The sequence below is a fragment of the Chiloscyllium plagiosum genome, unplaced genomic scaffold (assembly GCF_037043375.1).
Source record: "Chiloscyllium plagiosum isolate Xiang-an unplaced genomic scaffold, Cpla_swu_hap1 HiC_scaffold_5, whole genome shotgun sequence".
Taxonomy (NCBI): Eukaryota; Metazoa; Chordata; class Chondrichthyes; order Orectolobiformes; family Hemiscylliidae; genus Chiloscyllium; species Chiloscyllium plagiosum.
In genome coordinates, this window is record NW_028270143.1 from 112,721,703 (window position 1) to 112,748,953 (window position 27,251).

General features: G+C 43.2%; 1 protein-coding gene across 3 annotated transcripts in view; it reads left to right on the plus strand.

The window, feature by feature from the left end:
• Nucleotides 1-27,251, plus strand: part of paxip1 (PAX interacting (with transcription-activation domain) protein 1) — a 120,133-nt gene that overhangs the window by 82,754 nt on the left and 10,128 nt on the right. For all 3 annotated transcript variants that reach the window (XM_087987568.1, XM_087987569.1, XM_087987570.1), the window contains 7 exons: nucleotides 3,661-3,798; nucleotides 8,796-8,917; nucleotides 15,307-15,491; nucleotides 16,529-16,572; nucleotides 19,448-19,515; nucleotides 21,736-21,838; nucleotides 26,066-26,234. In XM_087987568.1, the coding sequence (XP_087843694.1) occupies nucleotides 3,661-3,798; nucleotides 8,796-8,917; nucleotides 15,307-15,491; nucleotides 16,529-16,572; nucleotides 19,448-19,515; nucleotides 21,736-21,838; nucleotides 26,066-26,234 (829 nt within the window). The remainder of the gene's footprint in view (nucleotides 1-3,660; nucleotides 3,799-8,795; nucleotides 8,918-15,306; nucleotides 15,492-16,528; nucleotides 16,573-19,447; nucleotides 19,516-21,735; nucleotides 21,839-26,065; nucleotides 26,235-27,251) is intronic.

Below are 27,251 nucleotides of genomic sequence, written 5' to 3' on the forward strand. Positions count from 1 at the left end.
GCTGACCTAAATTAATCTAGTCACATTTGCCAGCACTTGGCGCATATCCCTCTAAACCCTTCCTCTTCATGATCTCCTCCAAATGCCTTTTAAATGTTGTAATTGTACCAGCCTCCTCCACCTCCTCTGGCAGCTCGGTCCACACCACCATCTGTCAAAACGTTGGCTCTGAGATCCCTGTTTAATCTTTCTCCTCTCACCCTAAACCAATGCCCTCCAGTTTTGGACTTGCTTACCCTGGGGAAAACATCTTGATTATTCACCCTATCTATGCCTCTCATGATCTTATAAGGTCACTTCTCAGTCTCTGACGCTTCAGAGAAAATAGCCTCAGCCTTTTCAGCCTCTCCCTATGGCTCAAACACACCAATCCTTGCAAATCTTTTCTGAGCGCTTTCAAGTTTCACAACATCCTTCCTATAGCCAGGAGATCAAAAATACAGGCAGTATTCCAAAAGTGGTCTGACCAATGTCCTGTACAGCTGCAGCATAACCTCCCAACTCCTATACTCCATGCTCTGACCAGTAAAGAAAAACATACCAAATGCTGCCTTTACTATTCTGTCTACCTGCGACTTTACTTTCAAGGAGCTATGAGCCTACGTCTCCAAGGTCTCTTTGTTCAGCAACACTCCCTCGGACCTTACCATTAAATGTATAAGTCCTGCTCTGATTTGCCTTTCCAAAATGCAGTATCTCACGTGTATCTAGATTCAATCCATCTACTACTCCCCCGCCCATTGACCCATCTGATCAAGATCCTGTTGTAATCTTCGCTGTCCACTACACCTCCAATTTTGGTGACATCTGCAAATTTGCTAACTATACCTTTTTATGTTCATATCCAAATCATTTATATAAATGACGAAAAACAACGCACCCAGCACTGATCCTTGTGGCACACCACTGATCACAGGACTCCAGGCTGCAAAGCAACTTTCCTCCACCACTGTCTTTTACCTCAGAGCTAATTTTGTATATAAACGACTGTACTTCATGTGATCTAACCTTTATAATCAATCTATCTTGCGGAACCTTGTTGAACACTTTTGTCTTCAATACCAAGCCTGTATGGTAATCCAAGACTGTTTCTCCTCCTCCAATCTGAGGACAATGGTAATCTGTTGGCTTGTATTATTGACTGGCAGCTCTATCCTTAAAGCAGCTTCCATGATATATTGTTGATGCCAAATTGGGAGGAATTCAGGCTTCTTAATGATAAATGTTGGTGATTCCTTGTGGGTGATGCTATGGATATTGAGAAGTGGTCTTACTGAGATTGAAATGGAATTTAAGATTGGCAAGTCAGACTTCACTGGCTTTATGTTGATTTTGCCATTAAGTAACATATGTGTGGAGTAATTTTAAGTTGGTGCTTAGAGTGTTGGTGTGCAACTCGGTCATAAGGTGATAGAAGAAACAGTCGTGGAGTTTGTTTGATTAGTTAAATGGCACATGACCAGGTGTGTTGGACCTCAGTTCTGTGATGAAGTGTCCTAAAGTCGTGTGTGTTTTAAGAGCAAGCAAAACACCTGAAAGACTTAAAAAGGACCTGAGGGGCAATTTTATTTTTACGGAGAATGGTTAGAGTGTGGAATGAACTCCCAGAGGAAGTGATGGATATGGGTACAGTTACAACGTTTAAAAGATATTTAGATAAGTTCATGGGTTGGAAAGGTTTGGAGGGATATGGGCCAAGCGCAGGCGGATGGGTCTAGTTTGGGAGCATGGTCAGCATGGACTGCTTGGACTGAAGGGTCTGTTTCCATGCTATATGACTCAAATTAAAAACAAATGCAGAAGTAGACAAGTTTCCATCCTTGGGTGACCCCAGAGGACATTAGTTATTTTTAGTGATCATTTCCGTATTGTTTTTCTTAATGGGCATTTGATTACATTTAGTTTCATAATGTTATTGGGTGGGTAGGTGGATAGAGGTGGGATGTACTGACATTAAGTTTAGGAAGCAAAGTGAATAGGGTTGACCAATTTACTGGAAAACCAGTGGAGTTTGTAGAGGCAGGGCATTGGAGATTTTATTTGGCAAAAATAGGGGGGAGTTCTAAAAATGGGTTGAAGGATTGTGGGGAACTGGTAGGAAAGAGGAGTTGAAGCAGAGATGAGATCAGCCATGATTTTATTAAATGGCGGAGCAGGCTCGAGGGGCTGAATTGCCTACTCCTGCTCCTCATTCTTCCATTCTTAAAACTGTTGGCCCATAGTTGTGGGATAATCTTCTTTCTGTAAGAGTGAGCAGAATGAAAAAAAAATGTAATTTTTGGTGCTGGTAGCCTGAAGCCAGTGTGATTTGGGAGTGAGAGTCTAATACTATGCATGATTAAATATTGATCAATCACTCTCAAATCCAGTCAGGAATTTGAGAGAGAACTTGATTTACTCAGAATGGGAAGTTCACCCCCTTGTCACATGAAGTAATGAAGGCGACGAGCACTAACGCAGTTAAATACGTGAGGGAGGAAGGAATAGTCAGATGTATAGATAGAGCACGATGAAGGAAGGTGACTTGTGTGAAACATGGACTATTGGTCCCACATGGGTTTGTCTTTGTAAACTTCTGTGACGCATCCAAGTTGAGGCGATTTTGAGGGAAGGAACTGCAAATGCTGATGGTGTTTGCCAAGAACCGCAATAAGAATAAATCTGAATGTTACACTTCCATTTAATATCAACGGTGTTCTATCTGATCTCAGTATTTTGGGATACTGGGTAACCTTTCTGGGATGTAATTAACCTTTTCCAGTTGATCCCTGGTGAGCCACAGTCAATACTGTTACAGAAGCATTTGACAAAAGAATAAATCCGGTTCCTCACTGTGACTCATTAGTTAGTTCTGTGCTCTTGAGAGAATTGATCACAGCAGTTCCAATGATAGAAGGCATCCCTTTAGAATTTGAAGCAGTTAATTTGAATCATTCTGCGCCATGAAGCATTTCTTCTTTCCACTTTAATTCCTTTTAGTGCATACCCTCCAATTCCACTCATTAGTGTCGTTGTTCTCCCTTTCTGCCCCCACCCCCACCCAGCCCAATCAATGTTATTCATCCTTTAATGACCTTATACAGTTTCTTTGTCAAATAAAACACGCAGCTTTCGCCTTTACTCAACTGCATACAGACATGGATAGATTGCATCTTCCTGCAGGCTGTTCAATATAACATTTTCCTAGCTGACAATTTATTTCCCCTTATTTCTGTCTCCTGACCTCAGTCCAAAACAGTATTCTTTTGGGATTTCTTAGAATTGCAGTTTCCTTCAACCAAGAGGAGTCAGCGATGGGCTTTGGAATGTGAAGAGCTTCACATTGATATCGAAGTTGAGTTTGCAGATATAGAAGGTGGGCATATTTCCAGATGCTTCCTGTGTTGGTAACCATCTTGAGTTCCTGGTCAATGCAGTTGGCCTGAGATTTATCAGCATCCTTCACCAAGCATTGGCAGGCTGGGTTTCAGTGGCAGTAGTGTGCTTGAAACTTGAGTGCAGCATTGATGAGCTCAGTTGAAGCCTAGTCCTGTAGCCACAGAGTTATGATCTTCCCTCTTTTTTTTTTCATTGTCTTGCATGTCCTGTTGGCAGTACTTCAACACGATCATTTTGGGACCATTGTTTTCTTAACATTTAACGTTGTCCTTCTGTTACTAGGCCTTGAGAGAAGGAAAGCGATGCATCACCGCTCATTGGTTGAACACCATTTTAAAGAAGAAGAAGATGATTCCACCTCATCGAGGGCTGCATTTTCCGGTCGCTTTCCCGCCAGGAGGCAAGCCGTGTTCACAGCACGTGAGTAACCTACCACCAGGCGACATGTGCCGTTGAGTGACTGGGATTGCTAGAACTCAAGTGGTGTCCTCATATTTCTTGAGCAATACACGTTTAAAAAGAAGGTGGAGCGTATATATTGCACTTTCCGTGGCATGGTGCTAATGTCACTGGACTGAGAATCCAGAGCCCAGACTATAAGGTTCTGGTAATGAGGGTTTGAATCCCACTATGGCAGGTAGTAAAATCTGTGTTCGGTAAAAAGTAGGCTGAAGAACTGAGCTAATGGCAACCACTGTCAATTATTATTGTAAGAACTCATCTGGTTCACAAAACTTAAGGAAGGAAATCTGCTATCTTTACCTGGTCTGAGTCTACATGTGATTCCAGACTCCCAGCAGAATGGTTACCTCTTCATTGCTCTCCGGGCAATAAATAAGAACATTAAGGAGCAGGAGTAGGCCGTCCGGCCTTTTGGGCCCGCTCCACCATTCCCTAAGATCATGGCTGATCTTTTCATGGCCTCGGCTCCACTTACCCAACCTCTCACCATAACCCTTAATTCCTTTACTATTCAAAAAGTTATCTATCTTGGCTTTAAAAACATTCAGTGAGGAAGCCTCAACTACTTCACTGAGCAGGGAATTCCACAGATTCACAACCCTCTCTGGGTGACGAAATTCCTTCTTAATTCAGTCCTAAATCTGCCCCCCCCCCCCCTAATTACCTTCCTGTTCTAGTTTCACCTGCCAGTGGAAACCTCCTCCCTGCTTCTATCTTATCTATCCTCTTCATAATTTTATGTTTCTGTAAGATATCCCCTCATTCTTCTAAATTCAAATGAATGTAATCCCTGTCTACACTGTCTGTCCTCATACGCCAATCCCCTCAACTCCAGAATCGACCTAGTGAACCTCCTCTGCTCCCCCTCCAGTGCCAGTGCATCCTTCCTCAGGTAAGGAGACCAAAACTGCACGCAGTACTCTAAGTGTGGCCTCACCAGCATCCTATACAGCTGCAACATAATCTCCCTGCTTTTAAATTCAATCTCTCTAGCAATGAAAGATAACATTCCGTTTGCGTTCCAAATTACCTGTTGCACCAGCAAACCGACCAGCCTAGCCAGCAATTCCTCCATTAACCATGAACACATTTAAAAAAACATTTGACTTCCCACAGGGCGGTGCACCCAATGATGTACTTCTGAAGTGTTGTCACTTGTAATGGCATAAACATGTCAACCAGTTTGTACACCGAAAACTCCAGAAAGCGAGGTGTGATAGCCATTAGGTCAACTCGTACTTGGTAATGCTGATTTGAGGGGTCAAAACATTAGATAATATGTACTGGGACCATAGGGAAATTTCCCTCGACCCTTCCTTCAGTCATGCCTGGGGACATGATCTGACCGCTTTGGCCTCTTTCAAGTCTCTCCAAAAGATGGCTGCTTGGGAAATTTTCGTTAATTTTATTAATTGTGAGCTAGAAAGTGGATCAGTTTGTGGGTAATATGCCATGGGCGTCTAGTGAGACTGAAAATTGACAGACTGTCAGAGGGGTTAAGGAGTAAGTGACAAGTGGAGATGGAACCTAAAGAGGGAGAAGAACCCTTGGACGGACAAAAGATTGGATAGCGGTCCCCCTAGGAGAATGAATGGCTGCTAATGGGGTCTATTTGTAGCTAATGATGGGTTTTAGGTAGGAGTGGGGTTTGGGGGTAGGTACCTCAAGCCCTAATATTGTTAAATTCGACACTGAATCCAGATGGCTGTAGAGTCCCCAAACAGAAAATGAGGTGCTGTCCTCCCAGCCTGTGCTGAGCTTTGCTGGAACACTGCAGCAAACTTGGGACAGAGATGTTGGCAAGGGAGCAGGGTGGGGTATTGAAATGGTAGGAAACTGGAAGCTCAGGGTCTTTTTACACACTGTAGATGTTCTGTGAAGTGGTCACCCAGTCTACGCTTTGTTTCCCCAACGTAGGGGAGACCACATTGTGAGCAGCGAATGCAGTACTCTAGATAGAGTGGGAAACGGCGTATGTTTGCTAATATGCAATGCAATATAACCTACTGCACATATTCTTATAATCGGGTTTATTGTTGTCAGCTACTCTTGTTTGTACTGACATTCAGAACAATTGGTGAGCTCAGTAATTGAGTGGATAATAAGCCGATGCATAGCATCAGTTGCCTCATTCAGTCTCTGTGACCATGTGCCTCATGCCGATTTTTTAATTTTTTTTTTGTTTGAGTTAGAGTCTAATGGCATGATGACATTTAAACAGGAGATAAGAGCCAAGTGCTAAAGCTGACTGAGTCACTGGTATAAAGCCTTTGTCTTTTGCATTCAGTATTCTTTCATAATGGATTTCCTGCTCTTTCTTCCATTGACATTACTTTTCTGACATCTTAATCATAAAATGAGGACTGAATAAGCACAGAAAGATTGCATTTATCTGGCACTTGACATCACTACTGGACTTCGCGAAGATCATCCAGAGCTAAAGAAGCACTTCAGGGTAGCGTAGTTGTTGTAATGTCAGAAACATAGTGGCCAATTTGAGACCCATCGAGCTCCCTCTAACAGGTATGTGATGATGACCAACAGATTTTATTTTTGTGACATTGAGGGGTAAATATTGACCAAATGCCAGGAATAACTTCCCTTCCCTTGTTCAAAATAGCACAATGACTCCACCCAAGCTAGTCATGGAGATGTACAGCACAGAAACAGACCCTTTGGTCCAACTCGTCCATGCCGACCAGATATCCTAAATTAGTCTAGTCCCATTTGACAGCATTTGGCCCATATCCGTCTAAACCCTTCCTATTCATGTACCCATCCAGCTGCCTTTTAAATATTGCAATTGTATCAACCTCCACCACTTCCTCTGGCAGCTCATTCCATACATGCATCACCCTCTGTGTGAAAAAGTTGCCCCGGTGTTCCCTTTTAAATCTTCCCTTTCTCACTTTAAACCTAATCCCTTTAGTTTTCGACTCCTGTACACTGGAGAAAAGACCTTGACTGTTTACCTTATCCATGCCCCCTCATGATTTTCTAAACCTCTATAAGGTCACCCCTCAGCCTCCGACACTCCAGGGAAAACAGCCCCAGCCTAGTCAGCCTCTCCCTATAGCTCAAACCCTCCAACCCTGGCAACACCCTTAAATCCTGTGTTTAATGACGAGGCACCTCTGACAGTGCAGTGTGCCTCAGTACTCCCCTGGATATCAACCTGGAATTTTTTCTGAGGGCAGTGAAGTAGGGTTTGATCCTGGAACTCTGTGATTGAAAATGAGAGAGCTACTAACTCAGTTCTTAGAAATGATAACTTAGAAGCACTGACTTAGAAACACTAAGTTTAAAGCTGTTGCATCATTGGTAACTTGCACCTAGCTGTAAAATGATGAATTGGTTCAGTTTGATTTAAATTCAATTTAACAATGGTTAATAAAGTAGAAAATTTGTCTCTATCTTCCTCTGAAAAGTATCAGTGCTGTCACTGTGTACTTAATTTATTCTGTTATTTATACTGATTTTGAACCCTGATTTTTATCTTTGAGGATTGCTTGCAGTTTACTGTCCCTTTAGACACATTGTCAGAGGAACAGCTATTACTCAAAGGTCCATTTGACAGTTTAATATTAGACAGATGGCCATAATAGAATCGAGGCGCAACAGAGCCTGTGTCCAGAACTGATTTAATTATTTAAACTTTTTAAACCATTCATTTCATCCATTCTCTTTGGAAAGCAATTATAGAGGGGTCCTGAATCAGAATGCTAAGGAAAGCTGTCGGACTTGTTGAAACATTGCTACTGACAAGTTCAGTTGGCTGAAATAATAGCTGTCTTGTGTTCAGAGGTTGGGTTGAACCCAAGAAAGATTGTGCTTTGTGCATGGCCTATTTTTGAGTGCATTAGCAATAATGATGTCCTGAGAGAGCACAAGAGAGTGTGTCATAGTTCCTCAGTATTGGGAGGACTTGTAGGGAGGTGGATGGTGGGGGAGTAGACAGTAATCATGTCCTGGGATGAGCTGTACCAGGAGTCACGTCTGTTAGCCCATGGGCCAGTTTTTGTACTGCCATTTGCATAATCTTCCAGTCCGGACCTTCCCCAGCTGACAAAGCTCAACAAGCTACAGTTGCTTCATCACGATGGCCGAGGAGCTCTGTGGTTGTGGTGATCCCCCGGCTGAAGTGGGGCTGTAAAATCTGTAAAATGGGAAGTTAAGGAGCTCGAGAAGCCTCCACATGTTGCCAGTAAATCTCCAAAATAATATAAGGTAACTAGCTGGCCCTCTCCCTCGAAACAAAGGGACAGAAGGAGGTCATTCAGCCTATAGAGTCTTCTACACCTTTCAGGGAGAGTGCGGCTGACTTGATTATCCACATCTCCATTTTCCTGCCTTATCCCTGTAACTCGTGATCCCTTTACTGACAGTTATGTTCTTCACAACATTTTAAATGAGCTGGTGTGTATCCAAACTTTGAAAAGCAAAGCTTTAATGGAGTGCCTCGATTATTCACTAACGTCCAGGGTCCTTGAGCCCAACATTGGATCGTGCTTGTCGAAGGAGAGGGTAACCAAAATTAAAATTACTCAAAGCGTTTCTATTGTGGCCTCACCAGCTCCCCATCGCAATAACAACGCCTGATTTTTTTGTTACTTTTGGTGCACAGTTTCACTTTGGCAACGACCAGACTAACGAATAAACATGTGAAATACCAAACCCAGAGGCAGGTTTACCAATGTATTGGACAGATCAAGAAATAAATCCTCAATTTAACTGGCGATTCCAGAATGCTGCACTTAAGCATCAGTGCGGTGTATAGTGTGTCTGAGGATCAGAAAGGTTCTTTGTCTTAAGTAAGCTGGCATGGTGGGAAAGATTGGTTTCCTATTTATTTGTGCTGTCTTTTTCTTCACCTCTCTCTGCTGTCCATGGATGAAAGGTGCTTTGGTGGAGCAGGTCTGGAAAAACAAACTGAACTGTTTCCTGTGACTTTGCAGATGATTTCTGTCACTGGCTTCATGGATAACGATCGAGCTGACTTGAAGCTGATGGGTTATTTAGCCGGGGCCAAGTACACGGGATACCTCTGCCGCAGCAACACTGTCCTCATCTGCAAAGAGTAAGTTCTTTATTGTTAATGTGAAATGGCGGTGATTGTTAGTGAAGGGTACTGTTTGTCACCGCAAAAGAAAAAGACATTGGCTTTCACCAGCTTAATTCTGATGTGCTGTCTGCCAAGTTTTTCTTTAGTATTTCATTGGCTTGTAATGTGTTTGGTTGAGTACACCTTTAAAATGACGGTAAGCAATTTTGTACAGAATCCTTTTACGGAGAGTATCAAGGTAATCTGGAGTGAATTATTACAGTTTCATGCCTGAAGGTCTGGTACTCTTGAGAGCAATGATGGTCAACTGCTTTCTTGAGTGAAATAATTGGTAGTCAAAGGTACATTTGCTGTAATTATGGTTCATCATGATTCCCTGTCTTTTTTTCCAAAGACTACCTGTCATAACTTTCAAGTGTTTGTGGGCTGGAGCAGTTGAGTGGGTGAAGAGAGCGCAGGAGTTAATGGGAGACAACTCTAAGTGGCAGTGATAGAGCTAATGTGGCAGAATGCAATTCGGTCGGAATTCTAAACTAAAAATACTTCTCGCTTAAGGTTTTATTGAATGGGTACAGCACAGGATTAGGCCATTTGACCCATTATGCCTATGTTAGTCCTTTTGAATGACCAATCCAAATGGACCCACGCAATTTCACTTAACCTTCAGCATTGCAAAGTTTGTTTTTCCTCCGTCAGGTATTTAACATCTTAAAAGTTGCAATTCAATCTGCTCCGGCAACCCTTTCAGGCTTTACAGATTTTAACTCTTCCAGATCATAACTCTTTATTTTACTTTTCTTCATCTTGTCCCTGCTTTTTTTTAATATCTGTGACCTCTGATGACCAACCATTTTGATATTGTAAAGACTGCGTTTTTGAAAATATCTCAATGAAATCTTCTTTTGACATTCTCTGACCTGCTGCAAGTATAATGTGGGGGTACCGGTGTTAGACTGAGGTGGACAAAGTTTAAAAATCACATAACACCAGGTTATACCCCAACAGGTTTAATTGGAAGTACAAGCCTTTGGAGTGCTGCTCCGACATCAGTTAGCTAGTCTATAGGATCTGTTGGACTATAGCCAAGTGTTGTGTGATTTTTATTTTTAACTCTGCTTGAATTAGACTCACTTCCACAGTCTCTCTAACTGAAGTCCCACTTGCTCGGATGTTTGGATCTCAATAAGAGAATTTGCTGGTGCTGGTGGTGAGCGTGTGTCCATGACTGATTTAAGCTGGACACTTTGCTCGTGCAACCCATTGTTTCGAGCGTGTTTTGATGGTAAATTTGATTCAATTTTGAACATTTTCTTTTGATCTGGGCTAGCCGAGAATGTTTTTGTAACGGGCTTCAGTCTTTAGTCACTTGATGCTTTGTCAAGTTCTAAACTGAAAGGCATTTGATTCTATTTGTACAGAATTTTAAAATCCGAGGGGAGGGGGCACGGAAGTAAGCAAACAGGACCTTTACATAAGATAAATGGCACAGAGGTGGGGCATTTCAGCCCAACCAGTCCATATTAATGTTCATGCTGCATTCTAGCTTCTATCTTTACTCATCTGAATCTATCATTTATTATTCTCTGTTCCCTTCCTCCTCTGCATGCTTGCCTGGCTTCCCCATAAATACATCTATACGATTCGTTTCAACCTTCATGTTGTATTTAACTCCACATTCTCATCGTTCTTTGGGTGAAACGTTTTCTTCTGTTATTATCTCAGCTGATGGTAATACTGGCCAAGTCCGATCCCTGAATGAAAACTGGCTTGATAGATAATGAGTTTAATTTTTTTGTGATTTGTTAGTCATTGAATATATTCAAGATTGGCAGTATTTTTCCACAAAAGAATAATGAGTTTATTACTGGAATAATATGTTTATAACTGGAACAAGCAGTTCAAAATAATACTAAGGTAAACTGCAAAACAAAGTTTTAACCTTTTTTTTCCCTAGCAACATCCTTTATAGATTCTCAATCCCTGCAAAATGTCACTCCTATCTTAATCCTTTGATTTATTAGATTCGATTCAATTTGATTCCCTACAGTGTGGAGACAGGCCATTCGGCCCAACAAGTATACACCGACCCTAAGAGTAACCCACCCAGACCCATTTCTCTCAGACAGTAACGCCTAACACTATGGGCAATTTAGCATGGCTAATTTGCCTAGCATGCACATCTTTGGACTGTGGGAGGAAACCGGAGGAAACCCATGCAGACACTGGGCGAATGTGCAAACTCCACACAGATAGTCACCTGAGTCACCCAGGTCCCTGACGCTGTGAGGCAGCAGTGCTAACCACTGAGCCACTATGCCGCCCTCTTACTTTACTGACTTACTGGTTTTGATGGCCTTGAAATCTTTATTCGTTTCTTGTGGCCTCCACTTTTTTTCCCAGTTTGGCAGCTTAAAAACCACGACACACACTGCTACAGATAAACTCTTTCAGTTTGAAGTTTTGTAGCTTGGCTTGCACGTACTATCTTTCTGTACTGAAACTTACATCTTCTGAACTGAAACCTGGTTCTGAACTAAACTCAAATCCATCAGAACCTTACTGGCTTTCTGTACATATCAAAACTTCAGCTTCGTCAATGAATGTCACAAGTATCCTGTTGGAGACCATTCAAATCACATGCCTTCTTGAAATGATTTGATTAGTTAACTCTTCAAAACACCTTTTGAACTTTTAAAACAAAGTTAGCTTCACAGGACCTATTTTATCTCTACTTAAAAATCCAAATTACGGTAATATGTTACACGTTTTCTTATTCTGAGTTCTGAATTTAGGTTTGTTGATGACCATCCATTCCTATATAAATGGTTTGGTCAGATGGCCAACTCCATGCCAGTTGGAATTTAACCCTGATAAATGTGAGGAGGAATGGAACATGGGAGTACTCAATGAATAGCAAGACACTTGGAAGCTCAAAGGAACAGAGAGATCTTGGAGTGCTTGTCCACTGATCCCTGAAGATGACAGAGCAGGTTAATTGGGTAATTAAAAAGGCTCAGTGGTTAGTACCGTTGCCTCACAGCGCCAGGGACCTGGGTTCGATTCCAGCTTCGGGTGACTGTCTGTGTGGAGTTTGTACATTCTCCCTGTGTCTGTGTGGGTTTCCTCCGGGTGCTCCAGTTTCCTCCCACAGTCCAAAGATGTACAGCTTAGGTGAATTGGCCGTGCTAAATTGCCCACAGTGTTCAGGGATGTGTAGGTTAGGTGCATTAGTCGGGTAAATGTAGAGTAGTAGGAGAATGTGTCTGGGTGGGTTACTCTTCTGAGGGTCAGTGTGGACTTGTTGGGTTGAAGGGCCTGTTTCCACACTATAGGGATTCTATGATTCATATGGGATGCTGACCTTTATAAGTGGTAGGTATAGATTATAAGAACAGGGTGGTCATGTTGGAGCTATACAGGACTTTGGTTAGACTATAACTGGAGTACTATTTGCAGTTCGGGTCACGGCCTCACTATGGGGAGGATGTGATTCCATTAGAAGGTGTGCAAGTCAACCAAGCCTTCAACAGAGCAGTAGCTCATGAGGAGTGTCTTGTAACAGTGATTTGGTGAGACAATTCCAGAGCTTTTGTCCCAGGCATCTGTTTGTGCAGCCACAGTGGGTTCTGAAGAAGGATCGTTGGACTGGAAATGTTAACTCTGCTTTCTCTCCACAGATGCTGCCAGACCTGCTGAGTTTTTCCAGCAGTTACTGTTCCTGATTTTCAGCACCCGCAGTTCAATGATTTTAGTTTAGTTATTAAACTCAAGGATGCGCAAGAGGCCAGAATTGCAGGAAAGCTGAGGTCGTGAACAGTTGAGAGGCTGTAGGAGCTGACAGAAGTAAGGAGCAGTGAGGCCCTGGAGACAGTTTCTTGGGCAGTATTAGCCAGTGAGCACAGGCAATTAGTTAAAAACAATGACTGCAGATGCTGGAAACCAGATTCTGGATCAGTGGTGCTGGAAGAACACAGCAATTCAGGCAGCATCCGACGAGCAGCAAAATCGACGTTTCGGGCAATAGCCCTTGATGAAGGGCTTTTGCCCGAAACGTCGATTTTGCTGCTCGTCGGATGCTGCCTGAATTGTTGTGCTCTTCCAGCACCATTGATCCAGAAACAGGCAACTAGTGAGCAGGTCTCTGTGGTTAGGAACTAGCTCGTGACTACAAGCACTCTGAAGGGGGCTTACTGCAATTGGGATTTGCACCTTTTTTGCAAATCTGGTCCACAACTGTTCTGTCTCTAGGACAGGGGAGACACTTGATGGTGTTGTATTTTGCACCATTATTACAGCTACCATTCTGCAGCTTTAGAAAAGAATAGCATACTGTGAAGACAAATGTCAGGGCAAGACCGAGTGCTTCAAGAATGGTGAATGGTTGGAATCATTTTTCTGCATTTAGTGCTGATCTTGATGCACAAGCACAGAACCTCTGCATTTTGTAGTGAAGGATCCCAGTCCCTTGTGTTAGAGCATCATATGTTCACAATTATTGGTGATAATAAACTGGCAAGTGGGGGACATATGCTAATGGGACACAGGATATCGATGTATGTTTTAGTTGGAAAATAGGATAAGTACCACAGTTGATTTTGCATTCAAGCTGTATATAACACTTGGGGTTAATTCAGTGACACTCCATTGCATTCTCCTTCTAAACGATAAAGATCTTTGTTTCTAAAGATATCAGTTGTTGTCTGCCATGGATTGCTCGCAAGCAGAACCGCCAACTGTTCGAGACCATCTGCTGTCTCACTAACGGATAAGCAGCCGGTCTGCAATATTTCTTACAAATTGCTACTGTTGTGAATGACTTTATGATTACCTTTTGTACTGTAACCACACAAATGCATACCACGTAAGAGTCACTAAGTGACTTTAGGCTTCATTAACACTTGGCTCAGAGGTTTGTTTAGAGTTATCTTGCCTGCAAATTAACACACAGTTTTTAAAAATTGCTGGGAGAAAGTGTCCTAGTCAGGAGAATAACAATACCTGAGAGTCGTACAGCATGGAAACAGACCCCTCGGTCTGATTCATCTGCGTTGACCAGACATCCCAATCTGACTTGGGCCACATGCTGGCAAATGAGCCTATATCCCTCTAAACCTTTCCTATTCATGTACCCAGCCTTTTAAATGTTGTAATACCAACCTCCAGCACCTCCTCTCACTCATCCTATGCATGCACCCCACACAGTGTGAAAACGTTACCCCTCGAGTCCTGTTTCAATCTTTTTTCCTGTAACCATTAGCCTCTGCCCCCTACTTTTGAACGCCCCCACCCTTGGGAAACGACCTTTGGGCTTTTGCCCAAAACGTCGATTCTCCTGCTCCTCAGAGGCTACCTGACCTGCTGTGCATTTCGAGCACCACTCTAATCTAGACTCTGATCTCCAGCATCACCTAGAAGACCTTTGCTGTTCACCTCATCTGTGCTCCTTATGATTTTACTAGATAAAGTGATCTCTGACAATGCAATAGCTGGCGCAAACCAATTACATGCATGCAGGCAACGGTAAGAAAGTCAAGTTGCCTGATATATGAAACAATATTAGAAAAGTTATTTATTTTCAAAAGCAAACCAGCTCACTGTAGTGTGGTAGACTTATTTCTGTTGTGCAAGCAAGAGCAATAGATACCACACCAAGGTATTGCCTGGGCTGGAGTATCTCAGCTATGAAGAGAGGCTGGAGTACATCAAGGTGTATAAGATAATAAGGAGTATGGACAGTGTAAACCAAAAGCAGCTGTCCCCTTAGGCAAAAGGTCCGTAACAAGGGAGTAAGGTGGTGGAGGTCTGGGATGCACTGCCTGCAAGGGTAGTGGAGGTGGAAAAGTTCGCAAACTTTAAAAAGTACTTGATGAGCGCTTGAAATGCTATATCATTCAAGGCGCTGAGCCCAGTGTGAGACAGCGGGACTCGTGAGGATTGTAGTGTATTTTGGGTGGTACAGCCTCGATGGGTTGAAGGCTCTCTACTGCATAATTCTATGATCTGATCCCTGAAAATTTCTTAATCAGGTTCTTATTCATAATTATTGAGGAAGTTCTCATGTGAGGAAATTCACCTAGGTACTGAGCTGTACGGTCTGGATATGACACCACCTTGCAGTTGTCAGATCTTTCTGGTGTTTTGGCTCTGCCATTGATAAGGACAGTAGCTTCCTAATCCCGAAGGACACTGGTGAACAAGCTGAATTTGTTTTCAATGATTATCGGACAACTTTACAAAAAATATTGAAATCATAAAATGATGTTACCCCCAAATTTCTCCAAAATGCCATGTAATAGACACCGTTGAGAATTCATTTTCAGGGTACAGTATGGTGAGATTTCCTCTTGGTGTTTGATTTGAAAGTGAACTGACTCTACTTTCCCGGTGGCTTGTCTTGAGAACAGACCGTGTGGATTGAAATACGAGAAGGCGAAGGAGTGGAGGATACCGTGTGTGAACGCTCAGTGGCTCTGTGACATTCTCCTCGGGAACTTCGACGCATTGCGACAGATTCAGCACAGTCGCTACACAGTGTTCAACCTCCAGGACCCTCTTGCCCCCAATCCACAACTGGTTTCAAACCTTTTAGGTATCGTATGTGAAATTTTCAGCTGCCAAATTCATCTGGCTTTCATGGAATGGCAAAAGATGAGAGGTTCATCTGGATCCCTCAGCCAAGTTGAAACCCGAGCTGGTTGCCATGTTGAATTTTCACCATCATTCGTAGAATAGTGCAGCACAGGAACAGACCCTCCAGCCCACAATGTTGTGCCAAACATGATGCCAAGTTAAACTAATCCCTTCTGCCTGCCCTTGGTCCATAATCCCTCCATTCCTTGCATATTCATGTGCTTATCTAAAAGCCCGCCCACCCCCCCAAACCCCGTATCTGCCTCATGAATAAAGTCCGAGCGGACTTATCTTGCTATTCTTCAGCTAGACATCCTCACCAGTTCGTAAGCTGACTCGACATATTGAACCCTGACCAACACACAATGCATTTCCAGAACTTCTCTCTCTCTCTCTCTCTGTTCCAAGTTCCATTTTTCACAGTTTTGTTGTAGCCCGTGTTGACAAAGCTCAGTTTCTTAATGGAAGCAGTAGATCAGCTACTCCTATTTCAGACAAAATTAAACAAAACCCGAAATTCGAAAAGCACCGCCAGCACTCTAGTAATGTGCTATCATCCTTTGTGCTAAAGCTATCCTAAATTTAAAGGTAGTTAAATATCTGTAAGATGCCATTCTTATTTTTGAGAAGGTGATTAAGTTATCCATCCTCTGTCCATCCTTCCTGTAAAAATATTCATGGAGAACAAAGAATAGAACAGAACAAAATGCATCTGACCCTCCTCCCTTTCTATGCCTCTCATAATTTTGTATACTTGTAAATGGAGCCCCTCAGTCTCTGAATTTCCAGTGAAAACGATGAGTTTATCCAACCTCTCCTCCATAACTAAAACCCTCCAGATCAAGCAACATCCTGTTAAACCTTCTCTGCACCCTCTCCAAAGCATCCACATCCTTCTGCTAATGTGGCAACCAGAATTGCATGCAATATTTTCTGTGGCATTTGTATCATTGGTAGATAAAGATTTGGTTAAATTCTGTTCATTTTTGTTTCCAGCTGCTTGGCGGATGCCACTGAAGATCTCTCCGGAGCTGTTGATGGTATGACCATATTTAATTACCCTCTGTCTCAAGTGTTGACTGCTGCTATGTAGTTTTTACCCCCTTTTTCACCCTCTCCTGAATTTTGTCCTTTTTCCCCAGATTAAGTCTAAAAGCCATGCGTGTAGACTTGTGGGAGATTGAGTTGATTTGCTTTAATCAAACCAAAGCAGGTTCATTATTTCAATGCAAATGATGTACATCAAAATACCTTGGCTAAAGAAAGCATTTGCATTTATCTTAAGAGGATATGGTGACATAGTGATAAAAATTGCTCAAATGATCCATAGGCCCAGGCAATGCACTGGGGCATGGACTCGAGTCCCACCATGGTAGCTGGTGGAATTTAAATTCAGCGTCTGAGAAATGACGTTGAGGGACTGCAAAGAAGGATTACCAAACCGATTCCTGGGATGGCAGGACTGACATATTGGGAAGAGACTGAAACAGTTAGGCTTGTATTTACCAGAGTTGAGAAAATCGGGAGATATACCTCATAGAAACGTAAGAAATTCTGACAGGGTGGAAGGATTTTCCTGACGACTGCAGAATCCAGAACCCGGGGTTCAGAGTCTTAACGCTCAACGGTGGGCCTTTTTAGGGCTGAGATGAGGAGGAATTTCTTTGCCCAGAGATTGGTGAGCCTGTGGAGTTCTCTGACACAGGAAACTGTTGAGACTGTTTTGCTATCATCAGCAACCAGCCCCACTCCCGACCTTAGGATCAAGAGAGGGTCATTATTGAAAGAGCTGAAGATGTTTCAGCTGAGGACCCTTTCCTGGTGCCAGACTGTAGCCACCATTATCTCCCTCTCTGCTACTTCAGGCTTCAGTCTGCAGCGTGTTTCCCCCAGTTCCCATTGGCTGCAGTTTTTCGGAGCTCCCCGGTGCCGCACTCTCATCCAAGGCAGCTTCACTGTCAAGAGCAATTACTCTCGCCTCTCAGTTTTTTTTTTTGTCTGTTTTTATACCCAGGCTGCAGAATCATGAGCCAAGTAACCCTTGCATAACCTGAACTGAATGCCGTGAGCAGCTTTGTGTCAAGCATATGATAGCTTTTGGTGATGTTTCTGGGAGGTGTTAGCATTCCACACCAATTCCCTGCTCCAAAGATGCCTACAGCCAGCATCTTTAATTGCGCTGTTCCTTGATGAATTAAGACGGGGTGTGGCTAGGTCAGGGTTTATCGCCCAGCCATAATTCCCCTGAAAGCAGTTGAGAGTCAGCCCGTTGCTGGAGTCACATGTAGGCCAGACGAGATGAGTTTGGCAGATGTCCTTCCCTAAATGGTATTAGTGAACCAGATGGATATGTTTTTTCCTGATCATTGTCAACAGTTTCATGGACACCATTAGAACTCCAGATTTTTAAAAATTGAATTCAGATTCCATCATCTGCCAAGGCAGGATTTCTGCATTGACAGTCTAGCAATAGTGCCATTAGGCCATCACCTCCCCTATAAACTGAGGCAATAGTAAATGAAAATGAAGACTGTGGATGTTGGAATTCTGGAAGTAAGGCAGAAAGTGCTGGAAAACTTCAACAGGTCTGGCACATCGATGGGGAGAAAACTTTAATGTTTTGAATCACAACAATATGGAGTAAATTGCCTTATACATTGGTAACTTGTAGTTGAGTTAGCAAGTTGATAGACTTCACTTAGAAATTCCTTCCCAGACAGCATTGTGGGTCTACCCACAGTGGTTCAGATTTCTTCTTGAGGGTAACCAGGGATGGGCAATAAATGCTGACCAACTGGTGATGCCCACATCTCTCTCAGGAATGGAGCTTGCAAACGTGATGTCTTCTCAATCTTGGAGAGCTCTTTGTAAAGGTAGACATAGAACAGCACAGCACGTCAGGCAGTATCCGAGGAGCAGGAGAATCGATGTTTTGAGCCTCAGGAAACTGATGAAGGGTTTATGCCTGAAACGTCGATTCTCCTGCTCCTGGATGCTGCCTGACCTGCTGTGCTTTTCCAGCACTACACTCTTTACTCTGATCTCCAGCATCTGCAGTCCTCACTTTCTCCTAGACACATAACCGATGTTTTCACAGGAGAGTTAGGGCCATAAATGGAAAATAGCCTGTGATAACTGTGAAAGAACATGGAACAATACAGTACAGGAACAGGCCCTTTGGCCCTCCAAGCCTGTGCTGACACATCATGCACTTTTATGCTGTAACTGTCTTCACTTAGAGGATCCATATCCCTCTATTCTCTTCTTAACCATGTATTTGTCCAGGTGCTATTTGAAAGCTGCTATTCTGTCTGCTTCCACCACCACCTCTGGCAATGCATTGCAAGCACTCACCACCCTTTGTGTGTGAGATCCCCCCCCACCCAACCCCCGGGAAAAAGTCTCATACTTGCCACTGTCCATGCCATTCACAATCTTCTAAACTTCTTTCAGGCGGCCCCTCAACCTGCTGCATTCCAGTGATAACAAACCCAGTTGATCCAATCTTTCTTCAGAGCTAAAATTCCCCCATTAGCAGGCAGCATCTTGGTAAACCTTTTCTGTACCCTCTCGAAAGCATCTACATCCTTTTCGTAGAGTGGTGACCACAATTGTACACAATATTTGAAGTGTGGCCTAACTAAAGGGGTTCGGGAGAGATTTCCTTACCCAACCAAGTAAGTTCCTATCTCTGGGTGTAGATTAGATCAATTGTGTAGATCCTCTTCATGAGGAAATTACATAAGTGCAAGGGGAAAATAAATGAAAGACTATGTCAGGAGTATTGGGTATGAGATGAAGAAGGACTTGTGTGGAACACCATTGCTGGCGTAGCTCCCATTGAGACGAGTGATGTGTTTCTTTCCTCTGTGAACCTGCTAAAGGTGTCCTGATGGTCTGTCTTTTACCTTGCAGAATGTACGTCTCCAGATTAAACAGAAACAAAATGATTATAACGTTCCACCTCCTGTGAAAAGAGCAAGGTAAGGTGACTATGACCATAGCTTTTCTCATTGAGTTTGAGATTTATTGTTGCATTGGCCTGTGTGGTGGAGAATGTGCAATTATAGAGTTCAAGAGACTTGGCCAGTTTGTGACAGACTGCTGTTATTTGGTGTCTCCAGTTACTGTCGTCCTTGTTTGGTTTGTTTTGTGGTTTTCCTTAACTCTCCATTCAATGTCTCTGAAGTACAATACAGATGTGAAACAGGAGTCTAGATTAGAGTGGTGCTGGCAGGTCAGGCAGCATCCGGGGGATGTTGCCTGACCTGCTGTGCTTTTCCAGCACCACTCTAATCTCGACTCTGGTTCCAGCATCTGCATTCCTTGTTTTTACCTACACAAATGTGAAACAACTTGCATTACATAAATCTCCAAATTGTTGTCTTAAACTCTTGCTGTCCTCAACTTGAGTGCTTTTGGAATTTAATGGAATGCATTTTTTAAAATTGTAATTCAAGTAATCACAATGCTACATAATGTATTTGTCATTAACTTTTTAAATGTTAAATTGATGGATCAGACATTGGCCTACTCTTGACGAGACGCAGAACAAAACTAGTACAGAAGGAGGCCCCTCTGCCCATCAAACATGTGCTAGCCCTTTCAAGGCGCAATTCATTTGGTCCCACTCCCCACTCTTCCTGCAATTTGTTTCTCCTTTTTGCATTTATCCAATTTCCTCATTTTTGAATCTGTTTCCACTAACCTCTCAAGTAGTGCATTCCAAATCCTATCACCACATTTCCTAAGAAAGGTTTCCCCCACTGTTATCTTTGGTTCATGTGGCAATTGCCTTTAGCCCTCTGGTTCCTACCCTTTATCAGTTAGAAGTAGCCTCCCTTTATTTACTGTATTTGAATCTTTCACGATACTAAACACGTCCATCAAATCTCTTCAGCACTTCCTGTTAAGTTACTGTATGACCTTACCAGTCATTCATGTAAATCTCATCTGCATCCTCTACAAAGTCTGAACGTCTCTCTGCAAAGAGGGATACTCACAGTGGACACAGTGCTCCAGCTGCAACCAGCCTCCAGTTTTATCTCCGTTTAGCAGAACTTTGTTGCTTTGGTACCCGGGATCCCATTATTTAGTCATTTCTTTGTTAGTGTCCTGCCAACTTCAGTGATTTGTACACACATATGCTAATGTCTCTCTTTTCTTCAATCCCCTTTAACTCATATCGTTGCTCCTCATTCCATTATCACCTCACTTCTTACTGCACCGAATTGCATGTGCCACCCATTTTACCATCCTTTCTGTGGTGTCCTGAAGTCACGTATTATCCTCCGCACCGTTTATTGCACTTCCAAGTTTAGTGTCATCTACAATCCTTTCAAAAAGAAACGTTGAGAACGTGGAAACCTTTGTGGTATCCTCAGCCAGTGTGGGAATTGAACCCCATCTGCTGACGTCACTGCACTGCAAACCAGGCGCATGGTTTTAAAGAGAAACAAACTCAAACCCACTCAAACCCAATGTGCATGTGTGTGGGGATTGAATCCCAACAGTTTCAGGGGAGGCGATGGCCTAGTGGTATTATTGCTGGAGTGTTAATGCACAGACCCAGCTAATGCTCTGGGGACCTGGGTTTGAATCCTGTCGTGGCAGGTGGTGGAATTTGAATCCAATGAATATCTGGGATTAAGAGTCTAATGATGGTCATAACTCTATTGTCGATATTCAGAAAGACCAAAGGAAACTGCCATCCTTACTTGGTCTGGCCTATCCCACAACAATATGGTTTTCCCCTACCGGCCTTCTGGGCAATTAGGGATGGGCAATAAATGCTGGCCTAGACAGTGACACCGTCATTGCCTGAATGTTTATTTTGAAAGGAATGGTATGCTGTTATCCCTCAGCTTTAATAATCCAGTAGTTTAATTCCTTGTTCAACAAGAGAGGCTGAAAGGTTACCTGGGGTAGATGGGAATGTGGATTTAAGGTTAAAGTGAGTTCGCCCATGATCATCTTGAATGGTGGAGTGGATCAAATAGCCTGCTTGCTCCTGCTATACATGCTTGTAATCTGCCTGTGGAACAGTAGTCTGTGTCTTCGAGAGAGAGAGAAAACAAAAAGAGCACTTCATGTGGTATCGGGGTGAGAGAGCTAGATGACCTGGGTAGTTTTGTGTGGTTTTTTTTTTATCTCCCATCGATATGATCACAGTTTCTGACTCGGCAAGTCATCTGTCTAACCAGGATTGAGGATCTGCCACCACCATCAAAAAAGCTCCCTCCAGAGTCAACACCAGCAGTGCTGTTCACAGGATTTGAGCCTGCCCAGGTTCAGCAGTACATCAAGGTAACCCTTCCCTGCGCCTCGTCTCTCACTTCTTGTTCTGTGTAATACTTGAAGGGGTCTTCCGTTGATCAGCCAATCACGGCGGCAGACTAGCCCTGTGATTTATTCTAACCATTAAGTGGATGCAGTCTTTTAGTTTTGTAACGTGGTGAAAACTTAGGGGCAGCATATCAGCAGATGCCCTTTACCACAGGGTTATTTGTTGACTTGGCTTTCTGTTCGTCTTGACATTCATTTAACATGTGGTACACTCAGGTTGCCGTTCTTCAGTCAAAACCATCTGAGGTGCCTCCCTGAATTGGGAGAAGAGGGGAATGTGGGGGAATAAATGGCTAAAACATCAGTATCAACAGCAATCTGAAAGTTTGCACTGTACAGCCTCTTACTGTGTTACAATAACTAATTACCTCATCGCAGTGCAGATTCAGGGTGAATTGGAAAATCTAAAGATGGATTTAACCAGGGAGGTCGGTTCTGAAGTGTCAGTCATACAGCACGGAAAGAGACCTCTCAGTCCAACTCGTCTATGCCGACCAGATATCCTAAATTAATCTAGTTCCATTTGCCAGCATTTAGACTATATCCCTCTAAACCCTTCCTATTGATACCCATCCAGATGCCTTTTAAATGTTGTAATTGTACCAGCCTCCACCACTCCCTCTGTCAGCTCATTCCATACACGTACCACCCTCTGCATGAAAAGGTTACCCCCTCAGGTCCCTTTTTAAATCTTTCCCCTCTCCCCCTAAACTGAGTTTTAGACTCCCGCATGCTGGAGAAAAGACCTTGGCTATTCACCCCAAACAGTGTCATAAGATTGGAGGGGCATTGGTTCACAATTCTGAAATGACAGATTGCAATTTCTGGAGATCTCTGCCAACTCTAGACAGATTTAGGGTGATAACCGACAGTTTTACCTCTGGTGTTTAAATGGAGTCTAGGCATATGTTTTTGTTTTTTCCAGTTAGAGCTTCTTTCCAATTGTCTCGCCATCAGCTCTAACTGCATTGATTACTTGCTCCTTCTATACAAAATACCCAATTGGTTTCTCACCCAATTACTCTCAATTGACATATAACCGTCACCTTTCCCCAAGTTCCACTTAACCTCAGACGTATATGCAAGATGCTACTAGATACTGCGATGTGGTTGGGTGGGCTGGTGGCTGACTGGAATTGTTTAGAAATAGTGCATTGTCCTGTCGAATGTAGTGTAGGTGGGATGAAGGCATTTGAAGTGGGAAGTGAGAATTTCCTTCCTCGTGTTTCAAAATGATCGATTATGATCCCAATGTACTTAGCACCTGTAACGATCTGCTATTAGAGCACCAAACAAAAACGAAAAATTGAAAACCTAATCAGGAATCCAATAACTAATGGAACCCCGAAATAGCATTGTGGAATCTGACTTGTGAATCTGTGCAGGATCACAGGTAATGAGAGCATTTTACCCTCATCCTGGCACATGGGTCTCCTTGGCAAGGCTAGTGTTTATTGCCTGCTGAAAATGTGTTGCTGGAAAAGCACAGCAGGTCAGGCAGCATCCAGGGAACAGGAGAATCGACGTTTTGGGGATAAGCCCTTCTTCATTATTGCCTACCCCCTAGTTTCCCTCGGAATGTGGGTTGAATGACTTCTATGCTATGGGATTTAAACAAAACTTTGGATTGAAACCGGGTGATGATTAAGGGGTAAAATCTACGCAACACTTGAAGATAATATCACAGAGTAGCCTAATGTCAGTTAGGAATGGAAGGAATGTCCAAGTTTGTCACCTATGGAGAACATAGTAAATGGTGTTCTGGAGCCATGATAATGTAGGTAACACTGTTGGCACAAGGGGGTAAAACAACACCGATAGGCCAGTAAAACGGAGCTATTGACTGGAAACCACAAAGAAAGGTCTAAGGTGTCACAATCGTGGTCCTTGAGAATATTGTTGGTGTCTTCAAGCAGGACACTGCTGGGCCAAGTGGGAACCACTCCTTGCCATCACCCTGAGAGACTTTTAGTGCAGTGCTTACAGAGTGTAAATGAGCTATTCACACATCTTAAAGCAAGGCCATTGGTAAGATAGTCTTTGGCAGTGATGATGTGATGAAGGGAGTTAATGATGTTGGCAAATTTGTAAGAAAATTATTCCTAAAATCTCTTAATAGCCATCAAGGAGGTTGAGGCGTACCGGTAATGTCACAGGGCTTGTAATCGAGAGCCCCAAACTAATACTTTGGGGTCAAGCGTTCAAATCTTACCCAGACAGATGGTGGGATTTGAGTTTAATTAATAATATCTGAAATGTAATACTCATCTCATTTGATGGTGACTATGAAGCTATTGTCAGTTGCTGTAAAAACCCATCTGACACACTTGTCCTTTAACTCTACAAAACTTAGGAAGAAAAGTGGGCCATTGTGCCCAACGGGTCTGTTCTGGCATTTGGGTGAGGTCATGGCTGATCTGATGATCCTGAACTCCACTTTCCTGCCTGTTGTCCATAACCCTTGATTCCCTTTCCTGACTCAAAATCTACCTCAGCCCTGAATATACGTCATGACCCAGCATTGATGGCAGTCTGTGGTAAAGAAGTCCACAAATTCACTACCCTTTGAGAATTCTGTCTCGTCTCTCTGTCTGTCTTAAATATGCAACCCCTTATCCTGAAATTATGCGCTCTGGTTCCAGACTGTCCGAGAGGGGGAAACACATTTTCACCTCCATGCTGTCAAGTCCCCTGTGTATTCTATTTGCATCAATAAGGTTGCCTCTCATTCTTCTAAATTCTAATGACTGTGGGCCCAACCTACTCGACTGCGCAGTTGAGGGCATCAGTTCAAGGTTAGAGGGGGAAGCATAAAAGGGAACATGAGGGGCAACTTATTTTTTACACAAGAGGGTAATGAGCTGCCAGCGGAAGTGGTTGAGGCAGGCACATTAACAATATTTAAAAGGCATTTAGACAAATACATGGAGAGGAAAGGTTTAGAAGGGTATGGGCTAAGTGCAGGGAAATGGGGTTAGCGTGGATGGAGATTTTGGTCAGTAGGACTCTGACTCCTCACAATTCGGTCCCTCCATACCTGGTATCAGCCCACTGCCTTCAATGCCAATATACCTTTCCTTAGATTTGGAACCAGAACTGTTTGCAGTATTCCAGGTGTACTCTGACTCATGCCTTGAATGATTTTAGCAAAACCTCCTGAGTTTTTTGGCCCATTCCATTCGAAATATAAGCTGACATTTTCCATTCCCTGTTACGTGCTGAACTCAAATGCTAGCTTTCTGTGATTCAGGGGCGATGGCTACTGCTGTCCTTACCTGGTCTGGCCTACGTGTGACATGGTTAACTCTTTACTGACCCAGCAGCCCACACAGTTCAGGGAAATTTGGGGGTATGCAACCAATTCTGGCAGCCCATGAAAGACAATCAGGGAAAAAAAATATATACACCAAAGTTAGAACCTTCTCTCAGGGGAAATCTTTCTTGTGTTTTATTTTGTCAGCCATTATATCAGTTGTCATCAAACTGTCTACATACATTGGTAACCAAATGATGCATTTCTTTTCGAGAATCGAGAAGATTTCCTCCATTCATGTCTTTGTTACTTCAAGACATGATTCCTCCAGTGCACACCTGGTTAGCTTCACATCTTCCAACTTGCACAAAGTTAAGCTCATCCACAACACCATTTGATTGAATTCTTAGCTAGTCATGGTCACCCATTGTGCCTCTGTACCTGCTGACCCACAATGCCACCTCTCCCCACCCCCACGGTGGCATAACCTCTCAATTTTGAAATTCCTGGTCTTTGTTTTCAGATCTCTAGAATCTCATGGTTCCTTATCTACGTAATCTGCTCCAGCTCCTAATCATTCGCTGATCTATCTCCATGCCTCTCGGAAATGGCCTTTAGCCCTGACTTCTAATGACCTTGCCTGTCTGCTGCATTCTCTTCAGGCGGTATATTCCCAAACCCTGCAGTTCTCTCCTTTCAACCCCTCTATTTCTCAGCTTCTCTCGCTTTAACACACTTCCTAACACCTACCTCTTTAGAGATGCTTTTGTTGCCCTGCCCTGATAGGTCAAGGATTTCTGTAAAGTTGCTGGCGTTAATCCTCTTTGGCTGTGTTACTACATTGTTTGTGCCTGTGTAAGTGCATATTCAGCACTTCTGATGGATGTCAGGGTTTTTTGTGAAAGCACAACTTCATTTTTCTACCTTTATTTCAGAAACTCTATGTACTTGGTGGTGAAGTTGCAGAGTCTGCTCAGAAATGTACCCATCTGGTGGCAAATAAAGTGACACGTACAGTGAAGTTCTTGACTGCCATCTCCATCGTAAATCACATTGTCACACCTGAGTGGTTAGAGGAGAGCTTTAAAAGTCAGAAGTTTATTGGTAAGTCACCGTGCCGGTAATTGCTACTGGCACTGATTTCAGAGCTCTCTCTTACCTCACCGCACAGTGGCTGCTTCAGGTTTGAGGTGACCATAGCATGAATATGCACATCTCTAATATAGGGTCTCCACATCTTGTACTGATACTTTTGTATGTTGATAGGGTGTAAATGGTTACAGTGCAGAAGGAGGCTATTTGGCCCATTGTGGTGGTGCTCTCTGAATGAGCCTTTCTCTTCGTGCCCTTCTCCCCATAGACCTAAGCATTGTGCTTTTTTCAAATACTCTCCATTCAAAAGCCTCAACCGAACCTCGCTCCCCAGCCCTTTCAGGCCATGTGTCCCAGAGCTTAATTGCTAATGTGCAGGTTGTGTGAGGTGCTGCATTTTGGGAAGGGAAATCAGGGCAGGGTTTAGACATTTAATGGCAAGGTCTTGGGAAGGGTTGCTGAACAAAGAGACCTTGGAGTGCAGGTTTATAGTTACTTGAAATTGGACTCGCAGGTAGCTAGGATGGTGAATGTGTGTGGTATGCTTTCCTTTATTGATCAGTGTATTAAGTATAGGAGTTGGGAGGGACATGTTGCAGCTGTTACTTTTGGAATATTGAATGGAATTCTGGTCTCCCTTCTATAGGAGAGATACTGTGAAACTTGAAAGGGTTCAGAAAAGATTTACAGGGCTATTGCCAGGGTTGGAGGATTTGAGCTACAGGGAGAGGCTGAGCAGGCTGGAGCTGTTTTCCCTGGAGCGTCGATCCTGAGGGGCGACCTTATAGAGGTTTACCAAATGAGGGGCGTAGATAGAGTGAGTAGCCAAGGTCTTTGCCCTGGGGTGGCAGAGTCCAAAACTACAGGGCGTAGGTTTAAGGTGAGAGGGAAAGATATAAGAGGGACGTAAAGGGGCAACGTTTCCTCGCGGAGGGTGGTGCATGTATGGAATGAGCTGCCAGAGGAAGTGGTGGAGGCTAGTACAATTGCAACATTTAAAAGGCATTTGGATGGGTGTATGAATAGTAA